A 16,788-nucleotide genomic window follows, 5' to 3' on the forward strand; every position below is an offset into this window, starting at 1 on the left:
ATCATAATGATGATGACAATTATGATGATGTTGGTGATGAACCGTGGTGATTATGATGTTCATAACGAAAAGGTGTTGTAGTCGCTGTTTTCAGGTGTACAGCTTTAGAGCCGCAGGGTATATCCAAAACATTACAGATTTGTTTGGTAATGATACAACAGTCTGTACCCGAAAAAAAATAGCTTTATGCTTGCTCTTGTCTGTGTATCTGTCATTTAAACCATGTCATCTTACCGTGCTTTAGGTGATCCAGATGTGGAAGGACCCTGATGGGAACCCTTTGCACGGCACCATGATTCCCGGCCGTGGACAGATGAGCAGTACTGGGAACGAGCTGAGTGTCGTCGAGCAGTTCTCCAATAAGAATTCCAGACTGGAGGCTGAGATTTCTACACTGAAACTCGAAAACAAGCAGGTAAACAAGACTATTCTGACTATCAGGCGAAGACAATCGTTAAACGAAGTTAAAACCCCTGACGTAAACCGGCATAATGATACCTTATTCCTTTTTACGATATAAATAACATTTATACTAGATTAGGATTTTATAAAACCGTGTGCATATAAACCGTAAAGCGAAATAAAGCGCCTTTGTAAACTTTAAAAGAAGCCCCTTGTTCAAGAGCCAAGTAGACAAGAGACGATAAAAATAACGATTATATTACTTCCGATAAAAAAATATATAAGGGACAGACCATTAGATACTTTAGAGGGGGGCCCACCGATCCCCCCAAAACAACGCGTAGGCTCCAAAAGCGAGGAAAGAAATCGAGTAGCTGAAATAATTATCCTTTAAAAAAACAATAGATCAGCAAAAAAAAAATTCTAGAAAAGCTGCTCCATGTGAAAAAATGTAATCCAAGGAAATATGTAACCACTGCTCCCCCCATCCCCCCCCCAAAAAAAAAATTTAATGGTCCGTCCTTAAATTGCTTAGCCACTACCACGAACCCTATACGGTATTAACACAACGGCAAGATAGTGCAAGAGTGCAACCTGAATTATAATAGCAAATTCTAAAGGTTATGGTGTCATAAACAGGACGAAACAACCGTGTGCTTGTCAAGGGATTCATGAACCACAAGTTACTCGCTCATGGTATGACTCAAAGAATTACGAACCAGCAAAAATCACGATTAACGTCATGCATGAACGAAATATCCACTCGTAAAATCACGCAAATACGATGGTATTAAAACTAGAAACGGTTAAAAACTAGACGTCGTAAATTAAACGAGAAATGATTAGATTAATTCGTAAAATCACGCAAATACGATGGTATTAAAACTAGAAACGGTTAAAAACTAGACGTCGTAAATTAAACGAGAAATGATTCGATTAATTCGTAAAATCACACAAATCTGCAATTATTCCACTAGAAACAGTTAAAACCTAGACGTCGTAAATTAAATGATTAGAACTAGATTTAAATAGAACACCAAAATATTTCGAATCATAGTTGAAATAAAAATTGAAATTAATGTGAAGAGTAAGTTTATAGCATTGTACTACAATTGTTGTTTCATGGAAATTGCCGCACTCTTTTTTGTTCTTTTGTATGTGTTTCATTATTTTTTTATTTTTCTTGCTTCTTTTTCTGTTTTCTATTTTCGCTCTTTTTACGTTCTTTGGTATGTGTTTCAATTGTTTCTCCCTTCTTCTCTACGTTTACTTATCTTTCGTATTTTCTCTCCGTCTCTTTATAACTCAATTCATGTCTGCGCACGTTGCAAATATGATTATACAAATAATAATTATGATTTTATTTTTCATATTCTACATATGATCTTATAAAATTTTTCGTAGCAAGGGTGGGAACCGGGGGCTTGCCCTAGATTCGGGCCAAACATATCTCTGCCTTAACTCAGAATATTTTTTAGAGTTTCCAAATCAGGGGCCCTACTATTGTAATCCATGTCAGAACCCTTCCCTTACACCCTTCCCCAGCTCCATCAATATTTTTGCAGGGTTTGGGTGGCCTGAATTGTAAGTTGCCGACTATTTGATATCTGTCGGGAAGCATCCACGGGATACCAGGGCGTGAGGTCAGTGTAACGTGAGAGGGCTTGGAGGTCAGCGCGAGAACGAGGCAGACAAGGCGGCAGCGGGGGGGGGGGGGGGGGGGTATAGATGGATATTTGTTCATCGTTAGATGTTTGCTTGATATTTGCTTTCCACTTTCAGCTGAAGAGACAGCTCCCAATGAATGATGGTGACAACCATCAGATCAATTCTCAAAGTTTTGACGACGTGTGTGAAACCAATGGTCGCCATGTCAGGTTTGGTGCTGCGAGCCCGTTCAAAGGTCGGGCCAAAACCTGCGTTCATCGGAAACAGAACTTTGCGGGGGAGTTTGACTCGGTTGAGACTGGGCACCACCATGCGCAGTCGGAGACTGAGCAACTTCTCTCTGAAAGTCCGCATAACATAAGGTTAGCAGTAACGACGAATGAAGCATCTCCGTCACCATGTTTACGGCGATACAGTCTTCCTTCTCCCAAGCCAAAATACATTTTCGAACAAACCGGTCAAACCAGTAAAACTGGTCAAACAGGAGACTCTTGCGGAAATTGTCTTCCGAATGCAAAGCTCAAGGAGAGCATTGTTAAGTGTTCCCATACGAGAAACGGTTGGGACTTTCCGAGAGTACAGGACAAACCAACAGCTAACGGTCTCAGGACAGAGGTCCATACTTTTGACGGCCGAAAATGTATCTGATGCCTCGACAAAAACAAGATATTTGAATAAAGCAGTTTTATAACATGTGCGTCCAGTTTTACTTGGATACGGACCATTAGATATTTGGCGGGATGAGTGGCTATATTAATTATTTATAGTTTTTACTTTGCTAGATTCCCCCCCCCCCCCCCCCCCCCCCCCCAGAAGGATATGCCAATCTTTTCTTCTTCACTTGTAGCTTGCTCGGCCTGAGCCTTGCTAGATTTTTTTTCGGGGGGGGGGGGGGGGGATCAGACACTCCCCCCGTCGAATATCAAATGGTCCGTTCCATATATCTATATGTTTCTGGCGTTCTCACCGGTGGGTTACCTGTGGTAAGTAGGACGGGTAACGCGCCAGGGAAACTGTTCTTCCTCGAGGTTTGATTTCCCACAGAAAACCCAGTAAGAACGTCAGAAACTACTTGTGTTCGTGGTGGATGTTTTTATGCGAAGTACGTCAAACACGTTTCACAGTGTGACCAAGGCAGATGGATCAAAATAATGGTGTAAGAGCACAAATCGATTAAAAGTATCTCATCCTTGTGGGTGCGAGAAAAAAATAAGAAGTCTAAGGAGGCGAGTAGAAAAAGAAAGGCAATCTTTGACGCTCAACCCTCTGGGTCACTACAAAAGAAGCATATCATAGGTTATGGGATCAGGAAAAATGTATGATTCAAAGGGCAGGGGAAAATCGTAACGAAACACTGATTCCCCGTATAAGTGAAAAGACGCGAAAATTCTCACTGCTGGCCACAACAAAATTTTGATATTATGACATCATTAATTTTGACAACATGCATGCCCAGAAAATATTTAAAGTTTATATCCACAGTATAAAGAGACCCAAAAAAAAATATTGGAAAAAAAAAGTCGCCAGGAAGAAATTTTTAAATTAAACATTAAAATGTTTTCAATGACAGTGCTCGCCAACAAACCTTCAAGGGCCACTGAGTATTCTTTTGCGAGCAATCGAACAAATTTGGGTTGCTAAGTACCCAGGAATACACAGAGGAGGAGTATTCGATTACCTTTTTCTTGGTGATCATTTGGGTTGCCTGTGCTTTAATGTAGCGTGCATGGGCCGAGTGGGCGCGCGGTGCATCGCAGGCCGCCTCGCCAGCCTCGTTCTCTTTCTTCAAATTCCGCCATCTTGGTTCACGTGGTAGGAAGGTAGGAAAGAAAACCCGCTTTAAAATCCTCAAAAATACACTTTCTCATTGAATAAAACATCAAATTAACCGCTCTTGCTTCCATCCTTTTGTAGAACCCATTACAATGACGAACACAAAGGGTTATCGCCGAGGAACTCGGTATATGTTCTCGAAGAAATTCCGGCATAGAGGTATTCAACGTGTTGCTAGAAATCGCTGGTCGTTTGAATTTTTGTTCGAATATTTGCTTTCGGTCACCTTCTCTCGCTCCCTTGCCCGTATTATTAGCTGATTATCCCTGTTATGTGTTTATTAGGTGTAGAGCATCTATCGACTTACCTCAAATGCTACAAGGTTGGCGATATCGTGGACGTAAAGGTTCGTTTTGAATTCTATAAAGTTGCAAGGGTCAACCTGAGTAAGAACTCTGGTTTTTGGCTTAAAGCCTATCCGCCGTACTTATTCCTTAAAAAAAGGAATAGTATAGATTTGTTAACAAGTCGTCTATAATGGTGTTTACTATGTAGAAATTATATACTTTAACTAACTATACTCTTTTATGTAGTTGTTTTCAAAACTATAGAATACTTCTTGCTCAAAAATCTTTCAAGCTCAGACACTTGTTGCTTTGACTACTTCCCTATATAAACAGATTTAATGCCAATCAAAGTCATTTTGGTCGAGGTATCTACTGTGAAACCAGCCAACAACAAAAATAAACTAAAGTCTTATTTGTATGAAACCAGTAAATCAAACTAGTCATTTTTGTCAAGTATCTACTATGAAACCGGCTAACAACAAACCAGTCTATAACAAAATCAAACTGCAGTCATTTTGGTCAAGTAACTATTATGAAACCCACTAACAACAATTGCAGTCATACTGCAATCACTTTTGGCCAAAATTTTACTTCAATACCAGCCCTTCTGCATTTCTGTCTATCTATGATAAGATTGTTGTGACAACCGGCATCCCTCCATTCACAGGCCAATGGCGCAGTTCAAAAGGGTATGCCGCATAAAGTGTATCATGGTAAAACAGGCAGGGTGTATAATGTCACCAAACGCGCATTAGGAGTTGTCGTCAACAAGCAAGTCAAGTAAGTTTTGTCTTAGACCTTATTTGACTGTATACCAATAATTTCCATGACATGAATTACTGTTTAATGATTTCTTCATTGATTTTCACTTTAGTATATATATATTATGTGTAAAAAATACTCTCCTCATTTAGCCCTTGTATTCTAGTACTGCCTATTTGATATTACTTGATAAGAACCACAGTAATCAGACATTGGGTTTAGGTCATATGTTGTACATCTCTCAAATTTAGTAGTTTTGCTGTTAAATTGAGGATTATTTCTTCATTGGCAAACAAATCCAACATCTTGTTAGGAAAAATGTTATAGTTGGTATAATTCAGACATGTTATGTTTGATCTTCCAGAATATACATTTACCTATAAATGTGTTCTTGTCTACAGAGGAAAGATTCTTGCCAAGCGTATCAATGTACGTGTTGAGCATGTGAAGCACTCTACTTGCCGTGATGACTTCCTTAGGTACATTCTAATTTTTGTACTATTAGCTATTAGTTATTTATCTATTAGAGATAAACAAGTTTTCAAGAAACTTTGTCAGTGCAAATGCCATCTAAGACCAACAGCAGTTTATGGATATAAGAATATGAATGATAAGCATAATAAGACAACTATAAATTCATCAGTAATATGTTTCTTCTTTCAGAAGAAATTTGGCCAAAACCACGGTATCTTTCCTTAGAACTGCCATTTCACAATCGGCATTTGCTGTTTGTGCTTACAGTGTTGGTGTATATATCCAGGGGTTTCATTAGAAGGCTGCTACTGGCAGTGAACTGCCAGCTACTTCAATCCTCACTGCCGGCAAATTAAAACACTGATCTCCTATTTCAAACTCATAATATAAGTTTTCAAATTATGTGTGATTTGTGATAAAATACTAGGTTACATTATGCTTTTGCCACCAACATCCAATTCTTGATTGTTTTTTCTTAATTGACTTAGTCTGTAGCCTACGTGTAGCCGCTGACTCGCGAAATCCTCTCGTAGCGTCTACACAACACCGGCGATAATCGTGTTCCGTGACGTCACGGCTTTCACAGGAAAACCTATAATAGTCTCTGATTGGCCATGACTTAGTAACTTTCTCTTGGATATTTTGATTGGCCCAGATCAGAAGTTGAAATTAAGGTTCCCGCTGTTTACGATGTGAGTTTGTCGAGCGGTTCAAATATGGAGTAAAACACTACGACTCTCCCACCTAATCGCGATAAATCTGTCCTAAGTTCAGCCTTAGACATGTGTCAACGTTATTTGGGATAGAGAAACCACACAAAGAACAAAAGAAGGCTTTCTCTGCTTTTCTGAACGATGATGTCGATGTCTTTCTACGGAAAGTCTTTCATTTACCAAGCAATTTCGTTATTTTAGTTATTTTCCAAAGTTCTATCCAAAATGGCTAGGTTTTTACCAAATTTTTCCTTTTAAGCTGCAGATCACGGCAATCCTGAATATGTATGCGCTTGTGTTCCCTGCTAGCAGAGGCCTCTTTTCTCTGTATTTCACTGGGCTGGCGTTCGTGAGGAAGGATCTTTTCCACGCGAACGCAAGCCAAGCGAAATACAGAGAAAAAAGGCCTCTGATAGCAGGGAAGCACTTGTGTTGTGTACACAGAAATCTAAACGCTCAAGTTCACATCGGTCACTGAAAGTCGAGGAGCGCTTGCTATCCATGAGATACAGTTCGTAATCTTTCTCAATTACCCTCTTACAAAGAATGCAAGTATACATTAGCAGAATTAAAACGAAGGAATGTGCACTTGGAAAGTGGCAACATAAGAGGGCGATGTTGGAATGTTTGTTTTGCATGACGAAACCTGAATGTGTTTGCGCGCTGGATAAGAGAAAAGCCATTCATAGATGTCAAACTTAATCTATTCAAATCTATTACAATGGCGTCACGGAACAAGATTATCGCCGGCGTTGCGTAGATGCTACGAGATGATCTCGCGAGTCAGCGGCTACACGTAGGCTACTTAGTCTGTTACTTTCAAACATATCCATTTTTTTGTATCGCTCGAGAATCTTACCGTTCTTGTTGTCGCCATCTTTGATTGACCTCTTTGATTTGTACTAAAGAGGATCAAGGGTAATTTTGAGCCCAAACAATACATCAGTCTTATAGATCAAAAATAGCATCTTCACCAGCAAAAAATAGGCAAAAGAAAACCTGTATTCTTCTTTCTTTTCTTTTCCATGAGAGGTCATATCTGTCGTTGTTGTAATTTTTACTCTGTATGAAATATGAGTAGCAATTAATCAGATGGTAGATTTAGGATTGTGTGAATCAAGCTGTTGAACCCTTACTTATACCTTGATATTTTTTAAACCAATTGCATCATCATTTTCAATGGAAAGTTAAATAGATGGAACACAATACTATAATTGCTATTCTGTTTTTACATGAAAGAATTGCATCATTTCCATTGCTTTAATTTGATCAATTTTTATCAACTTTTGAGATTCCCTATCCTATCTTTTTAGCCATTGTTCTATGCAACAAATCCCAAGCACAGCCTGCTACTTCAAAAGTTATTGAAACCCCTGTATATTAATATTGATACTGCATATGTGCAGTGCAGTGTGTCTATTGGATACTGAAAATTTAGAGCCGATGGCCTTTAAATAAAGCGGATTCTAATCGATTCTTTGGTCTCTTGTCGTCTCTCCGAAAGTAAACTGGTGATAATGCCAATACTGGTGATAAGTCCTTTTAATTGAAAACTATGCATACATTCAGTTTGTAATAAAGCCATTTTATCACATTCCTTCAATGATTTTGGTGAAAAATGAAAAGGAATGTGTTTCATGGTCTACCATAGTTTTTGCAAGTTTGTGTTCAAAATAAAAGCATGGAAACAACCTTTAATTAACACCTTAAACTTTATTCTTAGGCGAGTGAAGGAAAACGAAAGGAAGAAGCACGAAGCCAAGGCAAAGGGCCTCATCGCTCACTGCAAGAGACAGGTATGAGAGCCCTTGATAGGGTTACCGTATGCAACAGTAAATTACCCAAGTCCTCAAACAGAATGATGTACAAGAAAGGAATACATGGCTTGTATTTTCTCAGGGCAGCCACATGACAAAGATGTAAACACTGTAATTTTTACTGATGTTTTTTGTACTACGTTTTATGTGTGTATATGTCCAGCTGAACAAGTATTCTTCTTCAATCAGAATACTTGATTATTTGTTCCATTTGGTAATTGACATCCTCTGTTTATTCTCTGTCCAGCCTGCCCAGCCCAAGACTGCTCATTTTGTGAGAACCAAGAGGAACAAGCCTGTAACGCTGCAGCCTATACCTTATGAATTTGTGATCTAAATGGCTGAATAAACCTTGAACCTAGACCGTGTGCTTTCTTCTTATATGGAGTTTAAATTCGTGTCTGGATTCACAAATTTTTTCAGAGGGTTTCAAATATTTTTTGGGCAAGGGGGGAGAGGGTTATTTAAAAACAAACTTTATAAACACTCATAACCCTCTTATTTATAAGAGATTTAATTTTGATTAGATTTCATTTAGAAATAGATTGAAACGTCTAATAACGTCAAGTGAAAAGACGTATTATGAAGCCTAGGCATAAAAGAGATAATTTTTCTTAAAGTTTCACCAGGAGAAAGAAGCCTCCTTAATGCGGAGACAGCGTGATTTAGTCGTTTGCGACCTGTCTACGACATGTATTAGCCCTGAATTACACACTACGACTTTTGTATTGGAGCAGCGTAGCTGAGTCGCAGTCGTATTTACACTATAAGACTAAGGCTGCATAGGTGTCGGGCAAGTCGTATACGACTAAATCGTACTTTCTAAATCTAGGAAGTGCACCAGTTACCGACTCGCAAAATTAAGCGGCCAATAAATGGCGTAGCATTTTTTTTAACTTTAATTTATTAGTTATTACAATAATTTGAATAAAGAAATTTCCCAATAAGGCATTATATGACTTAAATGATACGTATACTTACAATCACGAACCGGATTAAGCGACGGATCATTAGAAAATTGAAGGGGAGAGGTTTTAAGTCGTGCATGTTTATTCCCTCTTAAATGCGTGCATGATTTTCCCCCTTTTTGTGTTTGCATTTTTTCTGTCTGGTTAGGCTACATGCATTTTTTCCAGTTCTTTTTTTTCTCACGTATGATTTTTTCTTTTTCTTTTAACCAACTCTCTAATTGACCTTTTCGCGGTTAATTGGGAGGCCTGTGGTTTTACACCAAGAGAGGCTCAAACGGGCATGTCAAGCAATAACAAACAACTCCTGAAGACAAAAGCATTTGGGCAAATCTTTTGGCTGACTGTCTGTTTTGGCTGTTGTCTTTTTGTATTTTGAAACGACCCGACGCACACGCCGCTGCATTTCCGCCAAACCATGCCCGTCTGAGCCTCTCTTTGGTGTAAAACCACAGGCCTCCCAAGTAACCGCGAAAAGGTCTATTGGTATAATGGTCATTAGCCTACGTGTAGCCGCTGACGCGAAAATATCCTCTCGTAGCGTCTACGCAACGGCGGCGATAATCGTGTTCCGTGACGCCATTGTAATTAATTTGAATACATTAATTTCGACATCTGTGCATAGGTTTCTCTTATTCAGCGCGCGAAACACGTTCAAGTTTCGTCCTGCAAAACATTCCAAAATCGCCCTATAATGCTGCTACTTTCCAAGTGCACATTCCTTCGTTTAAATTCTGCTAATGTATACCTGCATTTTTTGTAAGAGGGTAATTGAGGAATATTACGAACGGTATCTCCACAGGCTCCCCACCCCATGCGCATGAACGCTCACGGAGATCGGCAATGCATGCTCGCGCGCCTTTTTTGTACATCTGAGTGAGAAAAATACATGAATATAGGAAAAAAATACATCTTTTTCCTTTCACTTTATTCTTTAAAATCAGATTAAAAATAAAGTTTATTCTTTCATCTTTGCATTGGTTCTTTTCCCCGTATCTCGTATATCGTTTTTTAGGTGGGTAAATTGGGCTTGTTTTTTAACCTGTTTTGAGCAGGTGAAAATGCGACCTCAAAGACGTAAATCACAGGCAGTCCAAGCTCATTCAGTGTTTATATATATGCAATTTGACAGTCAGAATTTGAAATTTTCAAATTTGTGTTTTTATGAATAAAAATGACTCGCAAAAACTCACTTGTTGGCTCGTTTATTACTCGACCGAGTTTAAGGCCATTCAGCAGCAATTTCACAGGGTTGCTGTTTTTTTTTCTGCAGAAAAAAACCCTGAAAACATAGTTCTTTTGCCGATAGTTTGCTCACAACACTAAGGCTAATTACTAACCACCATCTTCTTTGGTCGATCTTGTGGTTTCTTTTCATGGTCGGTCGTTTTCTTTTTGTTTACATTATTTACAGCGAGTCGCGACGTTTCTCCCGCAAAAAATGTAACGTACGTAGTTTTGAGAGCAAACTACCGGCAAAAGAACTTCAATGAATTCATGTTTTATTCCGTTTTGCTTTTTGGGGGAGAGAAAAGTATTTTAGAAGCCCTAGCCCGACAGTGCTCGAGCTCGATTCGGGTTCCGAATGGCGACCGAGACTAGGAGCACAGTAATCTAATTTAGTATGCTTTCATTGAGAAAAAAAAAACACGTTTCGAGATCTAACTTGTTACGTCAAATGCTGATTGCCATTTCTAAGGGTGTTTAATGATTTTTTAAAATTTAACAAATTCCGATTAACTATTATCGAGTCAAACCAAAACAGGGCTAAACCATAATTTGCGTTAGATAACTTGCTCTATTCTAAAAAAAAAAAAATAATTAATAAAACCTCGTAAAAATTCGTAAGGATTTTAACACGATAATGAATAAAAAGCCCAATCAATTGTAATAAGATAAATTTGATTCTGAATCTACCGAAAACGACTTTATTTATTTTCCTAAAAGAAATCCTTGCCTCTGTGAAAGATCCTAAGATTCTAATTAATCTGAAGTCAAAAGGTGTGTAGAAATCTTTTTTTTACCATATAATAAGTATATACTAATTATGTAACTACGTAATGTAATTATGTATAAATAGTATCATTTTCATGGATGCAAAGGTAGAAATATATTTTTAGTGTAACTTTAGGCATTCCATGTTTCACAAGGGTTATTTATGTTAAAAGTTGCACCATTTAAACAGGCTATCTTAATATGTTTGCGAGAAATTTGGGTTCAATTCAAGCAAAAAGCTTTTGAACTTCCTCTTGATAAAATCAAAAGCTTTTTCAAAGGTAGATGGTTTACGATTCGGAGACCCTCGAATACCGTAATATCTTGTTTAAAAATCGCAAATCCCGTAATGTCGCGTCCAAAAAATCGCAAATACCGTAATATCGCGTCCAAATCTCGCAAATACCGTAGAACCGCGTCCAAAATCCGAAAAAAAAATGATCTTCTGCATACGACAATACATATCTTTATATTTCGAAAAAGTCGCATGATTCTACTTTCAACGCACTAATAGAGAAAGTGTAGCTTACTTCACCCTGATAGAAGACGTGACGTGAAATTAATTTTCATTGCGTCAGTTTTCGTGAAAATCCGTTTACCGCAGACAAACATGATGCCGACTCAGCGTCATTTTAGAATTTGTTTCCCGAAATCTCAAATCCCGCGTACCGATCAGAATTAGAATATCGAACTACCATAGCTTTATAACAATTCTCCCGAAATACCGGGGGGAATTTTACCAAATATCATAATACCGCAAACGCTAACGACCCGGTAGCGGACAGTTAGAATAAAATAATAAGAGGAGAACATGACAATATTTATAGTAGTGAACCGCATGTAAAAAAAAGATATTCATGGTAAAGAGTTTCTAGGGCTCGAATATTACTAAAAGTTACTATGAAATATTTCGGAATCCCATGTCTTCACGAAATTTTCGGGTAACTTCGCGGCTTTAGTAAAACTCGAAATTACCTTCACCATGAGATAAAGCCTTTTTAAAATGCGATGCGAAAAAAAGTAGAAGGGTTAAAAAATAAAGATGAAAAAATAATAAATGCTGAATAAAACGTAACATAATATTTGAAAATATTGAAAATTCTAAAGATACAAGCCCCAGGAGGTGTTACAATGTGCGATTTCCAGATGACGTAGCTACAGCCGATAGATACTCCAATCTGTCCAAAACTCTGCAGCACGCATTCTCATTCTCATTGTATTCCCTTCCCCCATCCCAAAAGGAGTATCAAGTTATTTTTTTCAAAGCCAGCATTGGTTAGATTTCTTTCCCATCCAGCAATGGTTAGGCATTTTAGGGACTGTGCAATAATAATCAGGAGGGAGGGCTGTAAAACCAGAGGGGGGGGGGACTAAGTAAAAATGCTGCTAAGATATGGAGGCAAACTTAACTTTTTCGAGAAGAGGAGGGGGGGGGGGAGCTTACTTAAATTGATATCAAAATGATTGTTTTGTATCCGCTTGGCGCGCAAATAACTTAAAAAGTCACCTTTCACTTTTAACACAGAATCGACGCAAACTTTGAGAACCTCTTTGTAGTCTCACTGAGGACCGCTCTGATCTATAAATCGCTATATATCTCCCAACCCTTATCGGCAAAATGAGCTCGTTGTTTCTCTTGATGTTACCCAGTCGCCTGAGCTCAAACTCAGAAAGCGGGCTCCCGTAAGCATCCATATTCTAGCGGTCACACCAAGACGACTAAAGGATAAGATTATTTGTCACGCGGGGAGGTATCTCTTAGATGATTCTCCAATAAAACGATTTGCGCTTGTTGGTCCTTAACTGTATATAGGTAGGATATAATTTTTCAACAACCGTTTTCCGGACATTTGGCGATCTCTGTGCTGATGTTTGTCCTCATGCCGAAGTAGAATGCTTTGGGAACCAAATGACTACATGAAGAATGTAGGAGGGGAGGGGGGGTCTTCGTAACTTTTAAGGAACAGAAGGGGGGTCAGAGCAACTTGAAGCTGTTGGAGGGGGGTCCTGCGTGATTTTTTATTAATCGAAGCTCATTTTACCTACCCCCCTCCTGATAATTATTGCACAGTTCCTTTAGCACATGAATAATTGCCCGTATAACCGATCGGGGCGATTTTTTCCCCAGCATCCGCTCCAGCGCCCCCAAAAATATTCCCAGCGCAACTAGTTCGACTCCACAAATTTGCCAGCAGAATCAATCGGGACGATTTTCTTCCCAGTAACCGAAGGGTCTAACATCTTCCAAATCAGCAAAAAAAAAAAAAAAAAAAAAACGGGCTGCGGAACAGATATTTTGCGAAACAGATCCGACTTGTGCCCTCGATAGCTAGGGAAAAGTGACATGTCATAACAATTTTCAATGTTATTTTCTCATTTTATTTTATTTTTATTTTATTTTTTTTAAACATGCGCTTCCTGGTTGTGATACCACCTTCCATGAATACGGGTAGGAAAGGAGGCATCGTTCAAGAAGCTTGTCTCCTCACCCTACATCCGCGCACAGGCGGCTGTTTACAGGACAGAGCTAAGGGCAGTTCCAGTATCTTATCAAGTCAGCAAAGGAAAGTCGATCGGAAGGCGGTCTGAGTCTGAGCTTAGATGTTGGTCAACGACAGGGTGACACCCTTAACAGATCATGAGAGGACCTCCAGGACTGCAGCATATACAATCAGTGCTCCTGCCGCAAGAACAATCTAGAGTGTTCGCCCTACGCAGGTGCGTTCCAAGGATTGGCCAAAAACGATACCATGAGAATATCTGTAGTGGTATATAAATTCCTTTTTTTCTAAAGTATGTATTTTTTTGGCGATTTTCATGATTTGGGAGCCCTGTGGTTTTTCATACAAGCCTTCTATAGGGAAATGTTAGACTTTTATTATGTTTTAGACAAAGAGGAATACTTTCTGTGCAAGAAACCGTTAAAAACCTTGTGTTGCAATTAGTCTTTTGTTGACCCCTTTTCTGGCGTAGATTGATTGGACTAAGGGAACGAGGTTACAATTATACAATATAAAACTAGAGAGTTTCGTGAAACAAAGTATAGTAAAAACCTTGCTCTCTAAAGAGTAAGTACAAAGCTATATACATCACATGTTTATCTAATCCTTGGGTACCAGACCCCATTTTGGAAAGAGAACCTTATACCCATTCCTGTATGGGCTGCCTGTTTCCTCCCAACCTGCGCTTGGCTTTCCCCACGAGCCTCCGGGCTCCGCGCAAGTCAGGGCAGAACAGCATGCAAGGGAAAAAGATGGAGAAGAGCCCAAGGACGCACCACTTCTCCCCTCTCTTTCTCCCTAAGTCTCCCCCTCCGTCTCCGTACTCTTAGTTGAATGATAGACAAGCCCACGGAAGCAGCACATACAAGTGAAGCAATCGATTGCGCGTGTCACCTCGTAGTCATGTAAGCTATGATCCTTCTGGTGACACGCTCCCTCGGTAACCATAAAGGTGCCGGTCCCGCCGGCGTCCTTATTCATCATGGCTCTGAGAAGGCGCGGTTGGTTGTCAAGGTAATCGTAGTACCTCAAGGAATTCTTTTTCAGGTTCTGTGGTGAGAAGTTCGATTCTTTGGTGAAATAAGCAATGTAAGCTTCGGATTCTACGCCAGGTAGCTTCTCCAAAACCAAGATTTCGTCACTTCTATCGCCATGCCCCAAGGACTTGCTTGGTGACAAGTTTTCTGTCATCTTAGTCGCCAGCGACTAAGATGACAAAACGCAAACATTTTACCATAACCGTAGTATAAACATTTTAAGGCGCCTTTTTTACGGTCCCTTAAGGCTTTGATTTTCCTTCTAAAACGTCCATGAACCCCTCGCCCTGGGGCCTAGACGTGGAAAGATGCTAAGCGTTTGGGGTTATCTCCCCCTTCCCTCTCGAATTGGGAGGCTCGTTACAACCTCCTCGTGTCTCTCCCAGCCCTCTCAACTGGGATTCCTTGAAGACAGCATTGCCAAACGCCGGAAAAATATAATTTAGTGACCCAAGTATAAGTGAAGGAGGTATGACTAGAATTAGGTATGACTAGAAACACTTCAGAAAAACTCTAGAATTACTAGATGTGGTGGAATCAAGGTTAGAAAGGTATGTGTTAAGAAGCTTTTTCATTCGCTCGGATCGAAGGGCCCACGCCCCGGAAACGTCAGTGAAACTACTCTGTTTTTGAAGAGGCGTAAAGCATACCATTTCAAACTTGTGTTGATTCATTTTCCGCCCTAATTGATCGCAGTCTTTATAATTATAGACCCGCACCAAGGATTTTTCTTGGGGGGGGGGGGATTTTTCTGTGTGCGTGTGTGTGTGTGTGTGGGGGGGGGGGGGGGGGGAGTGATTGTTCTGATAAAAATCTGACCACCCACGAATTTTCAGTTGAGGTTGGACCGTTCTTATTTTTGGATCAGTTTTTAAAATTATAAAAATGTTATACCTAATGAAGTATTAGGAGAGAATTTCAAATAATCAATAACAATTATATTTTATGGTTGCTATTATGAACACAATATGAGTCTGTATGGTAGAACGCATTAAAATGACATAACTTTTTTTCCGAGGCTCGGTATGCTCTTATAATAAGGTGAAATCTCTGTCTATACGTTATTATAAATAGTTTTTTTCATATTTATAAAAAAGAGTGTATAACACCAATAACCCCAAAAATGGTTACAGAACTCCAAAGCCGCATTGTAAATTTCCCAAAAATATTCCTACACTATAATCAATATTACTGAGAAAGAAAATCGAGCCATAGAGCCCCAGGCTACTGCAATTTGCAACGACAAGCACTCGAGTTGGTTCTTGAAGTTAAACGCAAATGTATAATGTAAATCTAGATATTTGATACATTTTCGAGATAACGTCGTCTTCTACACAATTTGAACTTTGTAGCGAATAGAAATGTCTATTCCTCCGCTTTAATATTTGGTACTTCATATTTCGTTGTCGTCGAGTGTTTGTTTTGAAGCAATGAAATGTCAAAAATCGCTTAACATCTACATTTATTCTTTACAATCTTTCGATTACACACCAACTCTTAAAAGCGAAATTGTCTTTCTCCATTGCACATGTTTCGTTACTAGGCTAGAGCTATCATTACCAAATACTCACAAAAATTCCTGCTTAATAATTATCTCACATTACTAACCTTTACTTTTACTTCTCAGCCCCGAATGACTTGGTTCGCTCGAGCTCTCGGCTGAATGTACCAGACTTTCAAGTGCCATTTTATAAACAACTTTCCTTAAAAGATGACCTCATTATCAGTTTAATTTACTAACATTTTCTAATTATTTTAACTAACAAACAAATTTAATTAGTACAAAAAAATTTCAAAAGTGACGTAGTTAGTATAGTAATTTGGGAATAGAGCTTGGTTTCATTAGGAATTGGGGGGTAACCTGCTAATAAGTTTGGTACTACTTCAAGCAAAAATGGCAAGTTTATTTACGTATTTTTTACGCATTTGTGAATTCGAAACACACATAAAGAGTTCCAGTCAATTAATAAACTACTCTTGTTTTTGAAATGAAACTAAGGGCCCTGTTTGCTCATGCAATATTTTTCGCAAAATTATAATTGCAAGTCGCACTCGCGTTTTCTTACGTGCGACTCACCCCCTTGGCAACTTGTTTTTTTTCTTTTCGCACGAAAAGTTGAACTCGCTGAAAAATGTTCACGTGAGACTGTGCGCTACTAATTTAACAAGAAAATAATTTTGGTTCAACATTTTAATACAACAAAAAATAACCCAAAAGTACAGTGTAAATAATGATGACGGAAATTAATTCTATAATCCTACAATGACGTAAAGTTGAAAGTAAACTTTTAATTAATTAGAACAGAAATCCATAATCGGCATTGGGGGAAA

General features: G+C 38.9%; 2 protein-coding genes across 9 annotated transcripts in view; both read left to right on the forward strand.

Annotated features, from left to right (window-relative positions):
- LOC5510617 (gamma-aminobutyric acid type B receptor subunit 2) overlaps positions 1-2,763 on the forward strand; it is a 39,790-nt gene extending 37,027 nt beyond the window's left edge. For 7 of the 8 annotated variants that reach the window (XM_048733202.1, XM_048733206.1, XM_048733204.1 and 4 more), the window contains exons 16-17: positions 245-415; positions 2,185-2,763. In XM_048733202.1, the coding sequence (XP_048589159.1) occupies positions 245-415; positions 2,185-2,718 (705 nt within the window). In that variant the 3' untranslated portion in view covers positions 2,719-2,763. Of the gene's footprint in view, positions 1-244; positions 416-1,041; positions 1,387-2,184 lie in introns of those variants that run through there. The other variant, XM_048733209.1, reaches the window with a different exon arrangement.
- A 1,028-nt stretch (positions 2,764-3,791) lies between these two features.
- Positions 3,792-8,319, forward strand: LOC5510618 (60S ribosomal protein L21). The gene is made up of 7 exons (XM_001630995.3): positions 3,792-3,890; positions 3,985-4,062; positions 4,188-4,249; positions 4,858-4,970; positions 5,354-5,431; positions 7,863-7,935; positions 8,204-8,319. The coding sequence occupies exons 2-7, from the start codon at positions 3,996-3,998 to the stop codon at positions 8,291-8,293; spliced, it is 483 nt and encodes a 160-aa protein (XP_001631045.1). The 5' UTR covers positions 3,792-3,890; positions 3,985-3,995; the 3' UTR covers positions 8,294-8,319.
- The last annotated feature ends 8,469 nt before the right edge of the window (positions 8,320-16,788 follow it).

This window comes from Nematostella vectensis, chromosome 10, assembly GCF_932526225.1.
Source record: "Nematostella vectensis chromosome 10, jaNemVect1.1, whole genome shotgun sequence".
In the NCBI taxonomy this organism is placed as follows: Eukaryota; Metazoa; Cnidaria; class Anthozoa; order Actiniaria; family Edwardsiidae; genus Nematostella; species Nematostella vectensis.